General features: G+C 54.7%; 1 protein-coding gene across 1 annotated transcript; it reads right to left on the minus strand.

The window, feature by feature from the left end:
* Positions 1-642: 642 nt before the first annotated feature.
* UCK2 (uridine-cytidine kinase 2) lies at positions 643-20,322 on the minus strand. Its single transcript, XM_074151817.1, has 7 exons — positions 20,052-20,322; positions 9,502-9,661; positions 8,455-8,551; positions 7,455-7,597; positions 3,647-3,744; positions 1,639-1,687; positions 643-1,084 (listed from the first exon to the last, which is right to left on the minus strand). Exons 1-7 carry the CDS (start codon positions 20,148-20,150, stop codon positions 945-947), a joined length of 786 nt encoding a protein of 261 aa, XP_074007918.1. The 5' UTR covers positions 20,151-20,322; the 3' UTR covers positions 643-944.
* Positions 20,323-21,079: the final 757 nt, after the last annotated feature.

The raw sequence follows: 21,079 nt of genomic DNA on the forward strand, positions 1-21,079 counted from the left end.
ACTGTTCCAAGAGAGGAATGACAGACAGACCTCTGACCTTCTGCAAGCCAACCTCCAGGCTTAGGGTTGAGCCTAGGGCTCAGCTAGGAGTCCTACTACACACATGGCGACAGAGCTCCAGAGTGGCTGAACGTACCCACGCACCAACCTCACCCAAGCCAGGCAGTGAGACTGCTAAAGACGCAAGCTGCCATGTTTATATGATCACATACCCAGCATCACCTACCAGGTCCTTGCTGGAGGGTGTGACAGCAGACCCACATCTGCAGTGGGAAGGGATGTCAGACAGAGAAAGGGATGCTGTTGAGGGACTGAGACCTGGAGGTGCAGTCAGGGGAGGTATCATCATTCTCCCAACTCCCAGTGGCATTGTGCAGCGCCTGCCAACCAAAACCAGGCTGCTCAAACCTGAACAGCAACGGCAGGAGGAAGTAACCCTAGCCCAGTTGCAAAATCCATGCCAACATCAAGCTGCCACCTCCACCACAGCCCATCCCTTCCCCAGGATGGAGACCACTGTGATACTAAAGCAGTTGTTGAATGCTCTTCCTTCCTTATTGCCTTTGAGGTGAGGATCCTGACACCAGCATTTCCCAGGACCCTCTTCCCAGCCCCCTCCCAGCAACACTGAGCCTGGCAAATACCTTATGGCAAGTAATTTTACGTTATTCTGCACAAAAATAGAGCAATTCTATATTTATAGAGATTTATAGCCGGTTCCGTGCTGGAGAAGTTATTGAGCAAGGCCAGGAGCTGTGGGCGGTCCAGGCTCCCAAGCAGCCGGCTGCTTCTCATTCGGCATTTCCAACATACAAAATTAAAGGCATTCGTCTCCGTCTGGTTTCTTAAATAGATAAGGGGGGAATGAACAGACAGTATGTACAGAGGGGCAGTGGCACGGCCCGAGCGCCCTCCGCCCCCAGCTTCACGCCTGCCACCCGGGGTCAGTGAGGCCGGCTGCTGGACTCTGAGGGCTGCCGCTGGCGGGGAGGAGTGTAGCCATTCAGGTAGCCGTTGCTCTGGCGTTTGCTGAGTCCTCCGTTAAGAATGTCCTGGATGTGCTGCACTATCAGGTTTATGGCCACTGTGAGCAAAAGGGAGGGAAAGACAGAGAGGAAAGATTGCATTAGGATCACTGCAAATAAACTAGAGCCAAGCCAGAGCCCATGACCCTGCTGTCTCCCCTGCTCCTATACCATGGTGGGGAACTGCAACCCTACGAGGAGGTGCTGCTCCGCTGGGACTTAAACCCTCTGCCCTGGCTAAGCCCTGCACTCAAGCCAGTATGGTCAGGCTGATTCCAGCCAGGTGGAGACCCAACTGTCCCAGTCGCACATCTGGCCTTGGAAAAGCACATTTCCCTTTGTGGGATGAACCAGGAGTTTACCTGGAGGCACTGCACATAGATGGGCTCCCAGGCTTGATCAGAGGAGCACAAACTCCCAGTCGCTAATGCTCTAGGCAGCAGCAAAGGGGAGAGGCTCATCTCTGTGTGTGTGTGTGGTAACAGCACCCTGGGGTGGTAGTGGCCGAGTCACCTCCGTGGCAGATCTTGCTACCTTCTACCGAACTCTACTGCAACAGCAGCAGCCCAAAGCCAGCTGACAGGATGTAATGGCAGGGTCTGAGTCAACTCACCTTCATTATCTGCTCCTCTAGGAATGATCACATCAGCATACTTCTTGGTCTGGGAGGAGAGAGAGAGCACTGTGTTACAGGGAAAGTGGAGACCGACCAGGCTGGGGCATTGTCAGGGAGGGGCAGCTCTTTCCCCTCCCCTTGCCAAACCCAAACCCACCGGGAGGTATGTTGTTGCTGATAATACTTTTTGGATGCTCTTATTTGTCTTCTGTTCTGTGTTTTAGGGGCCATGCTTTGTGCCTTGACTCTATTTTCATGAGCTCATACAGATTCCACTAAGAGGCAGTAAGAGGCACCCTAACAAAACCCAAAATGAAGTGCCTCACGATTGCAAGACTCCAGTAGCTGATGCTTTTGGGAAGAACCTCCTCACTGAATCCAGCCAGACTTGGTACAAGAGCAAGAGCTGGCATGCCTGGCCACAGCCATGTGATCTGCTTGGGATGTGGGGAGAATTCTCTACCAGCATCGCTTGCAAAAAAGGTCTGCTTTGGGACACCAGCCCTGACCTATTTTCACCTGCAGGTGCCAGTCTCAGTTTCTTCACCTATTTGTGTCAGCTTTTACAGCTGATCATCTTCCTGACAGCCAAGCTCTACCATCAGTAAAGACAGCCGTATCAAAAATCACCCGGACAAGCTGGATCATTTCAGTGCTGGACCACCTGGCCCAGAGCTGGTTTAGGAGTCAAGTAATGGTGACAGTGGGCACTGAGTCTGCTTGACATCTACATGCAATTGCTCTGCAGCTGAGCCCACCACCAGGCTAGAAGTGGGAGCAGACCACTGCCAAGCTGGTGGGTAGGGACAAAGCCGTTGTTTTCTATCCCCCTTGTTTCACATTTCATCCTCCTACAGACTTTTCTCTTGAAGAGACTGATGCAGCATCTGCTGCTTTGCAAAGCTGTGCATTTACTTCGCTGGGGACTTGCAAGGAGGGGAGCTGGACCTGCCTCATGGGAAAAGCCTTTCAAGGATTACAGTGGTCCTGTGGACACCTCAGTCCCTAAAGCCACAACTGAGTGAGACAGAGGAAAGGGTGCTGCCCAGGAGCAAGGAAAAGGTCTTGTAGCACAGAAAGAATCAGCCCCTCTTACAGGAAAGGGCAGAGCTGGCCACAGACAGGCACAAAGATGTTCCTGAGGTGCTGGCCAGCAGTTCCCAGGTTGCGGGACTTTGTTGGCTCAGTTCCTCCAGAATAAGAAATTCCTCATATAACTAACACATCTGCTTGAAAAGCCTTGAGAACCAAGGCACAGGCTCCTCTCCATGAGAGCCAGGAGAGGTGTGCAATGGCTAGTCCTGCAAATGTGCTATTTCACCTGCAAGTTCTGCGGGACTGCAGTGGTCTCCCGCACACAAAGTCCCTGTCTGCTAGAGAGCCGTGCCTTGGTTATCAGCTCCCAAAGTAGCTTCCTTTCTCCAGACACACCTTGCAACCCTGGCCTCAAGTGAGGTCTGTCTGTTCTACATCTTGGCCTTTCACCAGCCAGGAAACGAGACCTGCAAGGCCACATCCCACAGCACAGAGCGAAGGAGGGAGCTCCCCTGCTCTCCCGAGCATCCAGCCAGCAAGAAGCCAACAACACTGCAGGGTGAGAAGGACAAGGCAGGACAGCCCAAAACAGGAGGCAGACACAGCAAACACTGCCTCTCCCTTTCCCTGCCTAGATGCAGCCAAGGATCTTCCCTCCTGGACTGGCATCTGCTGAGCTGCCTGGTGTTGGTTTGTCAGACCCTGTGCAGGGAGGGCTTTCTCTTGCCATGTCGGCCTTCCCCTAGGGGAGGGTGATCTCACCAGGAAGGCAGTGGCTGTAAAAATAGTCCCCATCTCATCCTGCCCTGGCTAGCACTGGCACCCCCACTTTTGCCAGCACCTGCAGGGAGGCAACAAAGCAAGGCAGGCTGACCTGAGCTCTGGGGCACAAAATGCTCTTGTCTGAGGAGCTGGGCAGGGTATGAGGCCTTTTCGGCAGATTCCCGTGGATGTCACTCCCCTTACTTACTGGCAAACAGAACTCCTCGAAGGCAGGCTTAACGAAGGTGATGTACTGAGATAAGATCTGCTCAAGGTCTCTGCCTCGCTCACTGATGTCTCGAAGCACTGCAGTGAAGATGTAAAGCACAGTTAGGAGCCCCCTTCCCTTCAGTACAGCCTTTGGCCAGCCACCTGGGTATTTCGCCCGAGGTCTCTGTTCCTGGATGCTGCTGCCCACATGTCCAAGCACACCCCAGCCCAGCTACACACTTTTAACCCACTTCCAAGCTTTCCCAGGACCCAAGGGCTGCCTGACCTGACCAAGGGCTTTTCTTGGCCAGCCTCCCTCCCTTCTCAGCTCTGCAAGCACATTCCAGCTGTAACCACTGCCACCCCAGTCCTGACTGTTCCCAGACAGCCCTTGCATCCCTGCTGTCACTCTGCCCTGCCCTTGGCCTAAGGATGGGGCATTCTCCCAGTCATCCCCATGCAGAGGTGCCCAAAGAATAGAAAAGCAGAGGGGTTCTCCCATATACACATTAAGGTGCAATTTAACTCAGGTCTGCAGAAGTGAGGAGAGTAAAACTCACCCAACCTTCCTAGCTCTGCCAGGCTCCTTGTGCTGTCCCCAGCTGAGTGGAATGGGAAGGCAAAGCAGGCTCCCACAACCAGAGGCTGAGGGGGTCCTTGGAGATAAGCTCAGGAGAAAGCCAAGAAGCAAGAGAACAAGCTGGCCTCACATTTGTTCTGCCATTTGGGCCTTACACCTTGTTTGCACGAGGTATTTGGGTCATTGCCATCTCCGGTCTGAAGCCACTTTAGCATGGACAAGTGCCCCAGTTCAGCAGGAATTCTATCCACGGGTAAGAGCCAAGACAGACCCGTGGCCCAGCAGACGGCTCTTGGCTCTCCTCAAGGGGCTGGCTGGCTTCTCCCCAGCATGTTAGCACCTGGCACTGGGTTCAGAGCGAGCCTTCTCCATGTGCTGAGCAGAGCCAAGGCACGGCACTGCCAGCCTGCATGACCTGCTCAGCAGCCGTTGCCCATGTGCTTGCAGGGCCAGGACAGTGCTGTTCTCTCAGTGCGGGTTTGGCAACGTCCCTGTGGCTCTGTTTGCCCTCGGCCAGCAGCTTCACAGCCTGCCCTTTCACAGCCCCTGCACAGGGGAGGTGATGGGGGTAAGAAAGGGCTGGCAGCAAGTTGTGTGCCAGCTCCTTGCCTGCTCCAGGAACAGCTCAGCCCAGGCTGTTCTAGCCAGCTCCTTGCCTTCTCCAGAGAGCAGGAGCAAGCCCCAGCTCAAACAATACAGAAAAACAGGCAAGGAAAATAAAACAGAGAGACTTTTGTTTCCCAGGTCCCACACCCTGTTTGTTGGCTGCTCTGGGGCGGGGAAGAAGCACAGCGAGGGTGTATTTGCAGCACAGCCGGCCTAGGACGGCATGCAGGAGGCCTGCAAGCTGCACAGGCTGAGTGCCCAGGATGCAGGGGCCGGTCCTGACAGGGCAAAACTCCCGCCCGCTCCCGGGGCAGACCACAGCAGGGCACTTGCCCCACACACAAACACAAGTCAAGCACCCATCGTCTTGTACCTGGCCCCAAAGCAACCCAGGCTAAGACCAGGCACCCCATCTGGAGGTATCACTCCCAACTTGCAGGGCAGGCTTATGTCCCAAGGACAGATCGGCACCCGTCCAGAGCCAGCAGGTAGACATCACTCAGATCAGGCCTGAAGCATACACGTGGCACCTGACTTGGTCTTTGTTTTACAGAAGCTGTTTGAAAACAGGGCAGCGAGGGACCTCAGCCAGAATCAGCTTTGCACAGGTCAGGCTGTTTGAGGCACCTGACAGACCTTGCCCCTTGTGCTCTGGTGGCAGCGTTTTTCTTGGGAGAGGTGGTGAGAATGGGACCATACAAGTTGCACGTACTGAACCCCAGCACTATTGATTAACTGAGCTGTTGCCTACGTTTCCAGGAACCTCATCTCCCGCTGCCGCCCAGCTGAAAACCTCATTGCTGCAACTGTTCAGGAGTTCTGGGAGAGCAAGATGACTCAGAGCCATGTTGCAATGCAAGATCCCAACTTTTGCTATAATATGCCTCCAGCTACGTTCCAGGGACATGATCATACCTTCAGCACCTCACACAGAGGCTCGTCTTTCCCAGAAATGCCAGGGAGACATACAGTAAACAGATTTGCTGCTGCAATGGTTCTACCAACTGCTGACAGCAGGCCAGAAGGCTGCCAAATGGTCACCTCCCTATCAGGAGGCCAGTGAGTTGCCCTGACTAGGAGACACCAGCACTGCAACCAGCCTAGCTGCCCCTTTGCAAGGCTTTAGCGATTGATGGTGGGTGGGAGAAATACCCCAAGAACGGCCTGGGCCCATGTGGCTCAGGACCCCATCCAACAGCTGCAGCACAACAGGGTTTAGCTCTGTATTGTAGTCGGCAGCTGCATGGTCTCAGTTCTTACTCAATTCTCAAGCCCTGAGCGTACCAGCTTCGAAGCGACTGAGCCACACACTCCAGAGTATGATACAGGGCACTGCCAAAAACGTGTGCTACCCCGTGGCTGGGTGCGAAGCACAGTCTGCTTAAGGGATAAGGCTCACATTGCGGGATCTTGCAACTGCGTATCTGTAACCTGCTTAATACGTCTCCCTGCAATGACTGTGCTGTCACCTCCCTGGATGAGTCATGCAAGAACAGTGGGCAGGGTCAAGAAAGATGCGTAATCTTAATCAACACCGATGACATCCCAACAGCAGAGGAGGCTGTGTATCTGTCTGGCAGCAGGAGGGCGGGCAAGACCAGTTCCATTGCAGAGTGGAACAGTCCCATGCACACAAGCAGTCCCAGGCTGACGCACTGAGACACCCTCCTCTCATCACAGCATAGAGGTGTGGATGGGACCTCTACTCTAAGTCATCTTCTGCATACCCAGACACCCTGTGGAGGCTGTCAGAGCCAGGCAGGGCTAGGGACAGCTCAAACAGAACTGAATTCTGCCCCAGGAGTCCCCACATGCTTTCTTAGTCATCCAGGAGACTCAGGTGCTACATCAGTGACCCTACTCCTAAAGGCTGCTTTGAAATGAACTGCATCTCAAACCATGCAGACCCCACAAAGCTGGAATCCCTCCTATGTCAGCTGGCAACCCACCGCCAAGCCAGCTGGACACAGCGAGTACTAGAGAGGGATATTCTAATTTCTAGGGCTCTTTGCCCCCAAAGCCGTCACCCCAGTGCCAAGTATCACAAAGAAGCTCCATGCTGCACACTGGCTGTGCTTGCACAAACCAAGATGTAAAACCAAACTCCTTATCTACCTCATCCACGATGGAAAACCACACACCCAAATGCCATCTTCAGAGCACATCCATATGACAGATCCGGAGCAAATCCATCAGGCACTGCCTTCTGATTGAACTGTTGAGATGCTTTGCCTTGCCCATTGCACCCTTCCCTGCTGGTACCTGCTGACCAGCAGTAGCTGCCACTCAGCTGATGGCACAGGACTTGTGCCACAAGGCCATGTGAGGACACAGAACACTCAGTCACATTGCTGCATGCATCAAAGGAGGAATCCCAGACAAGGCAGCAAAACCCCCATTGAATCCTAAGAGATGTGGAGCAAGGTGCTCTCCACTGCCATAAGTTGCCCTAAGTGACATTCTGTACTGGGGAGGAAAAGCTCCCTGGCACTTTGCTAGCAGCAGCACAGCTTTCTGCCAATTCCAGTTCCGGTCACTGTCACCTGCCTCTGTGACCAGCTGCTCAGATCAGTTAAGTGACATTTCTGTCCACGCTGCACAAAACGTGTTCGGTCCTCACCTCTGCGGGACAGCCGTGTGTCTGCGTCTGTGTCCACAAAGAGCTTCATGCGGAAGAGATCCCGCACCTCCTGGCTGTAGAAGGCCAGGATGCCTTCGAAGAGCACCACGTCGGCAGGGTAGACGGTCACCGTCTCCTCTTTCCTAGCAGAGGGAAGAAGAGTCAACATATGCTGTTGGGGGGAAACAGGCTAAGAGAGGTGGGGGGAAATAACGGTGCTCCTAGGCACTGCTCCAACCCTGGACATCACTGCTGCACCAGGGGGGCAACCAAGGAGAGGGCAGACCTACCCCACCGCGGTGAAGGGAATCCAAGGCATACGTACGCTTCCTAGAAGGACAAACGGCAGAGCGGGAAGCAGACTAGCCCTTCTCCCCCCACCTCGGCCAGCTGCTGCTTGCAAGTGTTATGTGCCAAGCCATAAAGCCCAGAAAGCCTATGCATGGAGCTTGATCCACAGGAACCTGCAAGGACCAGCTCTGCTCCCCTGGGAACCAGGCAGCACTCCCCTGACACTACACCGCTTTTGTGGGAGACGGAGCAGGGTCACACCATCCATGACCACACAGGCATGCAAAAACAAGCTGAACACATGCAAGGGAAGAGTTACAGGAGAAAGAACAGTCATCCTCCTTTCCTGACAGTGCTGAGCTGTTTGAGCCTGGAATACTTGTTAAAGCGGTAAACAAAGTTTATGGTGAGAAGAAGCATGGATGGGGGAAGAAAAGGGAGGCTATAACCCCCCTCCACTGATGCCTGTATGTTGCTGGGTGCCACTGCATGGCCGTGCAGCTTTCCAAGACCCTCAGAATGCGCCTGTATCTGCCCTGGATCCTCTAACCGAGGGGTCTGGAGTAGTTAGGATTGAAACTTTCAATTGGCACATTAGGTGCTAAAGAGTGGGTGCAAGCGGAGGGGCAGGCAGTTTGGGCTGGCAGGGCTGCATGCTGTGCCGCAGGGCGTTAGCAGAGGCATGGCTAGGCAGGAGCGGCTGTTAGACCTGGAGTGGGAGACAAAGTCATAGACAGGAATCTGGACCGTCTTCCCTTCCGTGATCTCCTTGAGCGTTTTCACGATCAGCTCGTTGTCAAAGGCATCTGAGGAGAGAGGAAATGTTACCCGAGGCAGCTTTGCAACCTCTCCCACCCACCAGATGCTGAGCTTAGCCTAACCAGAGACACTGGCAACCCCGCACTGGGGACAGACAGATGCACAGGCTTGGGAGGAAAGCCCTAAACATTCCCATGGGTGTAGCAAGGCCTAGATCTCCCGCAGCGCCCAGATCTTCACTGCTTTGCACCAGCCTGGGATCTGGCCCGCAGAGATCAATACCACCCTTGTACGGTGGCACTGACAGCCTGGGCTCAGGAAGGCATCTCCTCCAGGGCTCCAGCCCTCAGAGAGACTGGAGCAGTGTTTCAGCCTTGAATCACTGGACAGACAGGGCTCTGTTCGCTCGGTGCTCCCTGCCTCCAGCCATTGTCCTCGTGGGGACGAAGGGACAGCAGCTCTGGAATTTCCCCACCAAGCTCAGGGATAGTTCAAAGAGGCCCTGTTGTAGCAACAGCGCATGGTCCCCTTGGTGGAGGGATTTGCAGAGCAGCTGCACAAGATGGTTCCCTCCTTGAAGGAGGGAGGCAGAGCTGCTGGCTCCAGGGGGTTGTGCCAGGCCAGATCTCCCTGGTCCCGACCCAGCTGCACCAGAAAGGGTTTCAAATGGGGGATGTTTTTACAGGGAGAAGAGGAGCATCTTAAGGGTCCGAGGGTTCACAACCTGACCTTTCTCATCCCAAATACTCCACATCAGAGGCAGTTTCTTTCCCAAGAGAGACAGAGGTCGTAATGCAGGGGACACAGGTGGCCCCCAGCCACCCTGCCAGGGATGCACCCAGGTCCACAAGAGCTTAACTAAGCCACCCATTCCTGCCCCCATGCAGAGACTGAGTCCCAGAGTCCATGCAAGGCTCTTTGCTGGTAGAGTTGGGGGTCCTGCTCCAGCCCTCACCCCCCACTGCATGGCAGAGCCCCAATGCTGTCCTCCATTCACCTGGGTGGTCAAAATTGAACTGGCCTTTGAGTGCTTTGGACTTCTGCTCTGAGGTGAGGACCCTGTAGAAGCTGTCTTGGCTCACGATCACCACCTGCTTCTGGCGGTAGTCCACCTCATTCTGGCCCAGCAGCTGGACGATCTTGGAGCATACTGAGGACTGGAAAAGGAACAGCAAAAGAGGCAAGTCAGCAGCAAGAGGTGTCTGCGCCGCACAGGGAGGGTGTCTTCAGGTAACAGCCATTCTGGGCGCATGGGGCACTGCTTCCTGGACCTCCAGCCAAGAGTTTGTGGTCTCCTCAAAGGCACAGCCCAAAGCCACTGAGGGAAGAGCACTCCAGAGGCATCATTGTGGGGCCCTTCAGCGTGAAAGCAGCACCAAGCTTGCTCCCTGCTTCCATCTCCTCCTTCCCTATGGCCTGCCCACAGCTCCTATTCTGGGCACAAATGGCCCCCGTGGCCAGCTCCAGCCTGCTCAGCAGCTCCCCAGGGAGCAGAGCTGTGTGTAGCACCAGGAATGAGCCTCCTCCCTAGGCAACAGCCTCAGTACCTTGGTTCCCCCAGCCCTGGTGCAGCCCAGAAATCCCACCACAGCACGGGCAGGGAGGGAGAGAGTCTTCAGAGAGGGAGAGCCAGGTTGTTTTCATACCCTAAACAGAGCCCAGGATGAAAAGACACCGGCAAGAGAGCCCTGGGACTTTATCAGGGATCTCTGCCACAACTGCCAGGTCTGGGAGGAGCAGCTGCGAGCATATCCTGGTGCCTCTTGGCACAGTGAGGCTAAGGGCACTGCAGAGCCAGCGGCTGAAGAGCCACGTGGCTCTGACTGCCAGTGCAAGATCCCCACGAGTGCTGCTGGCACAGGGACTGGCACCTCACACACCACGTGGAGCGGGCTGGGTGCCAGTGGCCAGCATCAACTCTGCTGGCACCGCAGCAGGCACAGGCTGCATGGCTGAGGGTCACGCTGGACCCCACCACTGCAACACAAATCAGAGCACAGCTTGGAGGATAAATCCTAAAGCCTGCTTCAGTCCCTTCTCCTTAGTTATGAGTCCTTGGCTGCTGCGCAGCACAGCGGTGTTAACCGCATCACTGACTGGCAGTCAGCACGCCTGCCCTGGCCAGTGAGAGCCAAGGTCAGACCAGTGGGGGAGTGCTCTGCTGCCTGCAGGAGCCCTGCGCGTCAGCCCCACGGCATCCACTGTTTGGGGAGAAGGGAGTGCTCCTGTTGCCAAACTGAGCTGCTTCATCTCCTGCAAGTCATGCTTGCTGCAGATGCCCAGCTGAGCCACTCCTGGCCTCGGTCACCACAAATATTCTCTATCAAGCTCTCTGCTTTGCAAAGAGAGGTTTGCTTGCCCCAGCCTGCCCATAGCTCTTTCCATGCTCCCAGCTCCCCACTGGTTTAACCATCTGCTCCATACCTGGCTGGCAACTTAGAGATGCAGAGCTGAAGACAGCAGTGATGAAGGGAACAGGGAGGGGAAGGCATGCCTGGCAGAGGAGGTCACCCCAGCAGGCAGAGGGCAAGGCTGTTTGCCTGAGAAGCTGGAAGATTTGACGGCATTCCTGTCCCCAGAGACTGTCTCTTCCCCTCCAGGCCAGGCTGACCTGACTTGGCTGTGACCGCTGCGCTGTGAGTCAGTCCCAGCCCGGCTGGAGAGGCTCCGCACACAGCACTGCTGCAGAGCAAACCGGCTCAGGCTGCCCGACAGCAGTCCTTGTGGCCCTGAGCACAAGTTCGGGTTTTGGGTCAGGGATGGGGGTCTCTCTGAGCATCCCACCTTCTTATCCTGCCTCTCACAGCTGGCAAGTTGTGCTTCCCGCACCACATCAGCAGCCCTGCCCTGCAGCAGACTGCTACCACCCAGAACAAAGCACTGCACATCAGTGCCAGTCACTCTCCCTTTGGCATGCGCCCACACAAAGCCAGAGCCCATTCTCTGTTTCCTCTGTTTTCCCACTCCCCACATCCTTCTCCAGCCTGCGTCAGCCCTGTTGCTTATCCAGCTGTATCCCATAGGTTTTGCAAAAACAGGGCGTGCACAGTGCCTCTCCTCCACTTTTCCTCCCAGCTCTCTCCCCCAGACACCGCTGCCTTTCCGTGCTGCCTGTGCAGCAAGGAGATGCAGCACAGAAGAGTTCAGCCTTGGCCACAGCTGCTGAGGACACCAAACTTCCCAGGACCTTTGCAATTAGGACCAAACCACCTTCCAGTACAGCCACCCAGACAGATTCCCAGCCTGTAGATCAACAGGCTCCATATGGATCCGCACCAGAAACTGCTTTCCCCAGCCCAGGGGAGGGAGCAGGGCTCCTTTACTTTGGATCAATGAAAGCAGCACACCTATTGCACTCACACTTTCCCTTTGGACCTCAGAACATGGATGGACAATAAAATCATTTGAGGATATCAGACAGTTCATGTCAATCTTCTTTTTGCCTTATGCACACTGATCTCTGGTCTACCGATCCTGAGAAGTGGAGAAGAGAGTCCCCATCAGCTCTGAAAGTCACCCTTCTGTTCCATACCCCACAACTCCAGACACCCAATGGTGAGAAAAACCCAAGAAGAAAGTAGCCCTCAGCAGCTGGAGACAGGAACACATCCTCCCACTGGGGCCCAGGACAAGGACTGGAGCGTATCCTGGCTGCATTTACCATCCAGTGCTCTGGGGTGGCAAATGCCTCTTGCAGCAGCATCCGGGCAGATGTCACAGACCCTTCCCTTTTCTCTGGTGTGCTTTGGAGCTATCAGAAGTGATGGAGAAAGATGATCATAGGGACATCCTGCTCTCAGGACCGAGCTCAGGTCCAGTGTATTGTGTTACCCAGGTGGGCAGGGATGTCACCTCTGGGATCTGGTAAGAGGCACGCATGTCACTTTGGTCCTGCAGAAGGCAGAAGGTGTGGGCCAGGGCACTGCTCACACATTATACTTGCATGAGTGCAGCGGGACATAAGGACATTGGATGACACAGCATGTTCCTCCAACCCAAGGGTTGCATTCAGCTTGCCTTAGTGGGGCAGCAAACTTTGGCAAGGTATAAGTGAGGAAGGTTTTTCCTTTCCTCACAATCATTTGTGATAGAAACAAGAATGGCTCGTGAGGGGCATTCCCTAATGCCAGTCTGAATACCTCCTACAGCAGGACGGGCAGTTTTTCCCCTTGGTCAATAAACACCCTGTGTTAAGGAAGAAGAAAAACCAGAAACACAGAGAGATTACAAATTCCCCTACGCAATGGGAACAGAAACTCCCGGCCTCAGGAAACGTCCCTCCAAATGAATGACGCATGTCCCCTGCTTAAACCCCCTTCTCCCAAACCAGCACCGCATACGTACGTACATGTGACTGATGTTAATCTGAAGTGTGAAAAATCCACTAACAACTGGAAATGCTAGCAGTTGGGCTCTGGGGAGGCCTGCAGATGCTCAGAAAGTCCAAGACCAAAGCGTGACTGCAAAGTACCATGCTGGGGTGTAACCAGCCTGGATGCACAGTAACCCAGGGGACACGTGGTGCTGACACATGCACTCAGCACCCACTTTAAGGGACAACCTAGGCTTAGATTCCTTCCCTTGCCAATTCCTAACTGCTTCTCCCAGGGGAGACAACAACTGTTTCTTCTCCAAGAAGTCCAGGACTGCAGAGGCAAATGGAGGATGACTTGAGGAAGATGACATGATGCTAGAGATGAATCCCAGTACAGAAATTCTGGGATTTGGGCCCCATCACTAGGTCTGCCCTGTGTGATATGACCTATCTATGGGAAGATGAGGGGCATGACGCAGCTCCTTGCCTCCACTCAGCCCCTTCCCCAGATCTACACTGTCTGTGCACACCTTGCCACAACCCAAAGCGAACGGTGATGGCGATTCAGCCACAGTGCACTCCTGGCAACAGAATGCTTTCTCAAGCAAGAGCCTTCCCCTCCTCCAGATCTTGTTTAAAACTAAATATAGATAGGAGACAGCAACCTGTGAGCCTCCGTGGTTGCCAAGCGGACCTTTCCCATGTTAGCCACATGAAAGCAATGCAGGACTTTCTGGGAGTGCAGACTGTTGGGAGGCAGGGAGCAGAGCAGAAGCTGGGAGCCCCAGCCTCTGCCATCGGTCATGACTTTCCATACATTGCAGCGAGGGGAACTGAGCTCCAGGTTCGAGCAAACTGGCTGCGACCCACTGAGCTGCACTCCCCCAGGCTTTGTGCTTGAGCTGCTCCCCGGGAAAGCTGTGCAAACCAACCCACACCACACAGAGACGGTTGAGAGGGAGGTATCTGCACAACCACAGTGCAAAGGAAGGAGCTCAGAGAGATGTTATTGCCACACAGAAGCAGCTGCAGCTCCCCTTGCAGGATTCCTCCTCTGAACCAAGCACACAAATAACCAGTGTCTAAGGAAGAAGTACAGCCTTATTCTGCTGGGAGGGGAAGACTCAGAGGGCACCTGGGGAAGAACTCCAGCATATTTTCCCAAAAGGAAAGAGGTGATGCACAGGGGAAGAAACTCAACAGACGGGTGTTCAGAGCTCTACCCCTGACATTTATTTGAAAGATATTAATTACATTACATATTTAATTCATATTCACTCATGGCCTATAGCCAGCTGCTCAGATATTCTTCAGGAGTTAACTAATTCCCCAATATTATTATGCAGGTTGTCCCACAATCCCTCTTGGGTAGCTCTGATCAGCCAGTGAGTTACGACTTCAAATTGGTATTAATTAGAGAGAAAGCTAATGGACAGTGGTACAGTTAACCACCATGTGACGGTACCAGGCAGGACAACAGGATGCTCTCAGCCCCAGGTTTGCTGGGGCAGTGCAGGTATTTCTGCCTCAGCTGGCAAGGCCTGTCCTGGACTAGGAGGAACCCATAAGCCTTGTGCATGTGGATATGCCAAAACCTACTCAGAGCACTCCATCCATCCCCAGGGAGTCTGGCACTACAGAAGGATCTCTACACCAGGCATCTCATTAGGCTTTCAATACAGCAGCAGGGAGGACCTCCCATCCTCCCAAGGACTCTAGACCAGACACCTAGCAAAAGTGACTTACGCCAGATAAAGTGATTTCAGCCCTAAAGAAGTACTGAAGCTGCCAGTGCACTCAGGAGCAGGTAAAGGGGGAAAGGCTGTGCCAGAAGCAAGACCTACCAAGAGAGGCATGTGCTGGGCTCCCGTGTGGAAGGAAGAGAGGCACAGATTCTGGCCACTGCTGCAGGTTGCTCACCCTGAGCCAAGATGCTGCTCACCGAGAGGACAATCCTGCCCAGCAGAGTAATATCCCTGGCCCACAACAAATGCTACAGCCAGGAGCAAGGACTGTAGGACTGCAGCGCTCACGTCCCACCAAGGAGAGAAGGCCAGAGGTTATATCTATGGACACCACTGCCACAACCCCCTTCCTGTAGGATCTGAACAGGTTTGGCAGGGACTGTCAATAGTCTGGCCAAGGTGTCCTCATCACACGCTTGTGGATAAAACAGTCTCCGGTTTGGGGATCTGGCAGGATTTTCCCTAAGATCACATCAGGGACCACTACTTGTTGCATTTCTCTAGTGTCCCCCTGTAGCATGGTTCCCTTTCCAGGCATCACAGGGGACTTTTACTCAATTGGGTCTTTGAAATCAGGAGCCATAGTACTGCTGTCCTTTTCTCCAGCTCATCTCCTGCAGCACACTCGTTGTGGATTTTGGTCTCTTCTTGTAAGTTTATGATAATTATAGAGTATTAGGAAGTGTTTGCTGGACCAGGGTGACAGACAGAACAGATACCAAATTGGGAAGGGTCCCAGAGCATCTATTAAATGCCTGCCTGTGACTGCAGAGAGCTGGTTCGCGACCCACGCAATCCTTTCCAGTCCTAATGGAGCACATCCGTACAGCAGCACTGGGACTGGAAACTTGCTATTCTCGTACCAAAAGCCTGGGCCTCCACCCAGAGCTTTCCCAGGCAGGTTCACCATTCCTGCCTTTCCCTTTGCGAGCCACAAGCCAACCAGTTTGGGACTAGGACAGCCAGGTTTCTGTTCACTTACCCTGGAACACACTGCGCATGTAATCAGCAGTCCTGGGCTGGAGCATAAACAGGCACACACAAACACAGAGCATCTGAACACAGATTAGGCATGTGGAAGAAAACAAACCCCCTAGCACAATCCTCCCAATCCACTGGATTCAGACGCAGGATATTTTTCTCGAGCCCCTGCTGCAAACTCCATAGCCTGAAGCTGGCTGAGCCCATGGGACTATGGTAAGCAGGCTCTATAATGAACTCACATATATTCCATCCGTAACAGGAAAGGGCTGACCCATCAAAACGTCCTGTGTATCAGTCTGATCAGGAGCTGGCACAGAATAATGTTCTACTAGAAAGTTTGACGAGTCTCTAGCACACATTGACACCAGTGTTTAACAAGTCAAACCTTGTGATTTAGGGCTCCTGCCAGCCACAGAACCAACGTCACCAGGAAATGGTGCTGAACCAACACAGGACTGCTGCAATCCCTGCTAGTCCCCCTCCTCATGGCTCCCCCCTGCGTCACTGCCGGGTCTCCCCTGGGCTTCTTTGCCTGGCATCCAGGTGGTGACACACTGGCAATGACCCCCAGCTGCTGTGGGGGACCTCAGCCCTTGCTACTACTGTAGGAGGCTGAGTTCTGTAATACAAGAAGCCCCACGTGGGGAGGGAACTGCCTCATGCAGAGATGCGCTGCAGCTGGGGCCACTGCTTCCCTGGGGACCAACACACTGGCTGTCCCACCCTGGCTGGGTGGTACCAGCCTTCTCCAGCCTCCTGGCTAGCTTACCCTCCTAGGCAGCCAGTTCAGCCTCAGATGGCTTTTTTGGTGTTTAAAGCCAAAGTGCCTGATGGATTAACCATGAAAATACACCTGGCTGAACACATGCTGCAATCTTGGTGCTCTGCAATCTCAAGAATCTCAGGCTGCACGTTCAAAGAGACATTTCCAACTTTATGTGCCAACTCAAGAACCAAAAAGTGCAGCCACCGGGCCACAGTGGCACCCATATTCAGCCCTCACTAGCCAGGCATCCAACGAAAGCACTCAGCCCTTTGTAAGTCTGTCTTTTCCTACAATCTCCTGTGGGAAGGTAGCAATCAGCACCTCGCCTGGCAGCACATGGGAACAAGCAATAAATGCTTGAAGAGCTCTCCCCACCCCTGCAACCACCCCAGCACCAGATGCTTCCACTCCTGCTGGGAGCGAGCCACTCCAGCACTGCCAGCAGACCTGAGGGATATCCCAGAAACCAAACTGGAGTGAGGATACGTGAAGAGCTTAAGGATGTATCTCAACACTTCTCATCTCATCCCAGTATTCAGTTTGCTGGACTTTCCTCCAGCCCGCAGCCTGGCTGCCTGCCTTGCGTGCTGCAGTCCTTGGTAGTCAGGAATCTCTTGCAAGAGGGAGGAAGAAGCTGTTAGCACAAAGACAATGGGTGTAAGAAGGAAACAAGAGCATTAGCAGAGCACTTGAAAGCATATAGGATTAAAGAAAATGCTACAACCAGCCTTGGGAATCCCTCTGAGGAAATGAGGCGGTTGCAGTTTTCTCCGGCTTTGGCACAGGAGGGGGTCTTAATGCTATGTCATCTCTTCCACACCAGGAGATGGCAGCAAGCTTTGCCCAGACTGCACAGTGCTTGGATTTGGGGGGGGGGGGGCAGTGGGAGAAATGGTGTCCCCCCAGCAAGCTTTTGTGAAGAGCCTGTCCCAGCTAAGCCGACACAGAACAGCCACCATGAGGCTGGCACTGCCCTCCTAGAGGCTGCAGCATCACAGCCTGCCCAGGACCTCTGCAGCTCCCATCACAGTCCAGACTTCTTTTAAGAGCCAAAACCAGGACAGCGCTCATGTTTCCGCCTCCTATTTGAGTACTGAAAGTTGCTCAAGCCTCTTTTGCTCACTAGGGAACAGCAGTCAGCCTTTGAATTTGAGTTCTCACCAATTTGCCTTTAAGAAATACCAGCCAAACACTCCCCCCAGCTCTTCAGGGAAGGCTGTCCGCTTCAGATGCCAGCTTCCCTAGTGCACCACACGACACAACAAGTCATGGCAAGCTACAAACAAGATCCCTTCCCTTCCACCGCCTGACTGAGCTGGTACGTCGTGAGGGATGGGGAGACACGGAGCCTTTTTCCCCATCTTAGACTCAACAAAAGCAGCAGTGGGAGGAGCTGGGGGGGCCCTTGGAAGGCAAATGCCCTTCGTTATCTTCAGGCTGGTATGCTGCCAAAGGGGTGTGTTAAGGCAACAACCCTCAATTGGTGTGAAGGCGAGTCAGATGGATTTGCTGCTTTCCTAGTGGGAAAGGTGCCTGCTTTGCTTTCCCTCTAGGAGCATTTTGTTTTCACCCAGAGCCAACGCACCGGCACAGCACTCCCTGGGCTGGATTTTAGCTACAGGCATGCCTTTAGATGAGCAAACCACACCAGCCCCACCTCTGCTTTCCCAGAGCATGCTGCGGCACTTGGCATTGCCTGGCTCAAGGCACTGTCACTAGCCACATGGGGGACAGCCCCATTGCACCCCTTGCCTTGCAGCTGCATCAAGTGTGAATTTGAGGGTCTGTGTGCACAAGCCCCAGGTCCTTTTTTTCCTATTGCTTCTCCTTAAGGGAGCTTTTTTTTTGGTGAACATATTTCTTGCAGCCTTTTCACACAAACTTTGTACCGATCTGCTGGATTCCCTTCAATGGGCAGCACTGCACAGAGGTTTTTAGCAGCCAGCTATTACTGCAGCAGGGGAAATCAAAGCTGAGAGACAGGAAAAGCCAGTTAGTATATCTCCTTTGCTAGAAAGAACCATTTCCCTATTTTTTATTTTTTTTTCCTAAGGCAGCCTGCTGCTACTAAGCATTTTCACTTTGAAGTTGAGAACAACTGTGGCATATTGTACTGTAATCACCGCTTTTACCTTGTGGGCCAGAGACACAGTGTTCAGAGACATAGCAGTTCAGCAGCACCAGACACAATGTTATTGGGACAGCTACAGAGAGGCAGACCCATGCATCAGAGAGCAGACAAACCCAGCATGTTTGAGTCACCAGGAGCTGTACTGCAGGAACGATCCAGCTTTGGTTCCCAGTGGAGAGAGATCGCATCCTCTCACCATCCCTCCCCTGTCGTATCTGGATTTTTCCCCCTTGCAGTAGCAACAGTGGTCCAAGAATCAATAGGGTACTTAGAGACACATTCTTAAACCGCTGTTATTGTGGGCTGAGGTACAGCAGTTAGGTTATGCCATCTTCCAAGAGAAAAAAGGCCCCCCTCCAAACACAAATCAACCCAGAGATGTAAGACCCTGTCTTCCTCCTGTGATGGCCCACATTCAGTTTCCTTAGCAAGCAATATTTCAGAGGTATTGCTACTTCCAAATCTATTCACGCTCTCCGAAATGCCTCTATATAAAGATGCGGGTAGAACGTCTGTGCTCCCCTGCATAGGAGGGCTGAGTAGCTGCGGATCTGGTTTTACTGCTTTTAAATAAGAAAAAAAAAAAAAAAGTAGTTTTCTTTTCATATTAAGATAGAAACAAATAAAGAAAAACCCACTGTATGAAATAACTAACAACAACAAAAAAATTTAAAATAAATTAGCCGTCACGTTGCCGGGGTTGCCCTGCGCTGCAGTTTGGGTGTAGCAGCCCTCCGGAGAAAACCCGCATTAACGCCGGCCGGCGCGGCTCCCCCCGGCCCCGCAGCCCCCCGCCCCGCTCCTACCTGCCCCTGCCAAGGACCATCCCCTCCCGGGCACGGCAGCACGGAGGTCGTTCTGCCGCTGTGAGTCAGCATTTACTGCAGAATTCCCACTCCTGCGACCCCAAACTCAGCCAGGAAAGGGTACCCTTCCCCCCACGCGCGACCGACACCGTTAAAAAAAAGATATTAAATTAATTGCATCGCACTGCTGAGGCGCCAGCAGCCCTTAGGGACACTGCGAGTGAGAGGGTGAAAGAGGGGAAGCGCTTGTTAAAACCACGGGAGGGAGAATTTTGCAGGGGGGGGATGCCGTCTCCATCCCGGCCGGACCGGGGCCGCCCACGCTCCGCGCAGCCCCCAGCCCTACCCGCTGCCCCCCGGCAGCCCCGGCTCGGCGGAGGGGAGCGGGGTCCCGGCCAGGGGGAGATAAAGCCTGCGCTCACTCTGCACAACCCCCCCTCCCCCCCAATCCACGTGTCCCCGGGGCTCCCGGCCGCCGAGCTCCCGCAGCCGCCGGCCGGGCAGAGGCCTCGGTGGCCCCGTTCCCTCCGCCACCTCGTCCTTCCCCGGCCCGCAGCGTGGGCCGCCGGGGCAGTGAGACCACCCGGTCCCGCCGCTGCCTCCTCCTCCTCCGGCCCGTCCCGGCGGGTCCCCGGGGCAGCGCACGTGGCGGGGCGGCCGCTCGGACCCGCCGCGCTGCCATGTGGCCGCCGCGCCCGGCGGGGGGAAAGGCTCAGGGCTACCCCCCCACCCCTTTCATCCCTCCGCCGGGGATCCCCCGAACCCCGCCACGAAGCATATCCCCCCCCCCCTCCCCGCACCTTGCCGCTGGCCGTGCCGCCGCTGACCCCGATGAGGAAGGGCTCCCCGCCGCTGGGCTGCCCGTGCTCTTCCAGCCTCTGCTCGCTGTCCCCCGCCATCCTCCCCTGCTAGTAGCAGCAGCAGCAGCAGCGCCGCCACCTCCTCCTCCTCCGCTGCCTTCCCCCTCCGTGCGGGGCTGGATTTATCTGATGAGTCAAGGGCCTTCCTCCCCGCCTGGTTCACATCCCCGGCGTTGCGGCTCCCTGCCAGGTGCCTGCCGCAGCTGCACATGCTCCGGCCCAGCCCGCCGGCGGGCGGCACGGCACAACGCGACGCGACGCGGCGCGGGGCGTCACAGCACAGCACAGCGCGGTGGCCACATGGGCCCCGCAACTCGCCCGCCCGGGGACAAAGGAGATGCGCCCCCCCTCCCTCCATGCACCGGCCCGCGGCCCTTCTCCCCGCCGGGCTGGTTTGTCCCTCTGAGCCATGAGTGCCGCTGCCTGCTCGCCATCAGCCTCCGGCGAGCGCCGGCACACCACACAAAGGGGGTCCCCAGCAGCGCCACCATTATTATGTCCCCCCCACCCTCCTTCTCCCACCCCACCCAGGCCCTGATCCTCCAAGCACTTAGGAACGCTTGTTAACGATCCGAGACCAAGAATAAAAATTATGTCTTTGGCAAACAGGACCCATCTAGGAGGAGCTGCGAGCGCTCTGGAGGCCAGGATTCAAAGCCAAAATGCTCTTGACAAAATGGAAGAAGGCTCGGCAAAATGTAGGGTGCAAGTCCCTGCGGGCAAGTGCCAAGTCCCGTACTTAGGTAGGAGCAACCGTGCGTGAAAACGGCAAGGTGGGAACCTGCTGGCTAGCCAGCCCTTTTACAGATAAAAGATCCGGGAGTGCAGCTGGATTGAAGAGTCAATGCCGTGCTAAAGGCAAACAACCACCTGGGACGTATAAAGGCAGGCGGGATGCGGGAGCTAACCCTCTGCTGGGTATGAACGCCGCTGGGCACCCTGTTTCCAGAAAGGTGAGGGCCTGATGG

This window comes from Numenius arquata, chromosome 8 (assembly GCF_964106895.1).
Source record: "Numenius arquata chromosome 8, bNumArq3.hap1.1, whole genome shotgun sequence".
Lineage (NCBI taxonomy): Eukaryota > Metazoa > Chordata > Aves > Charadriiformes > Scolopacidae > Numenius > Numenius arquata.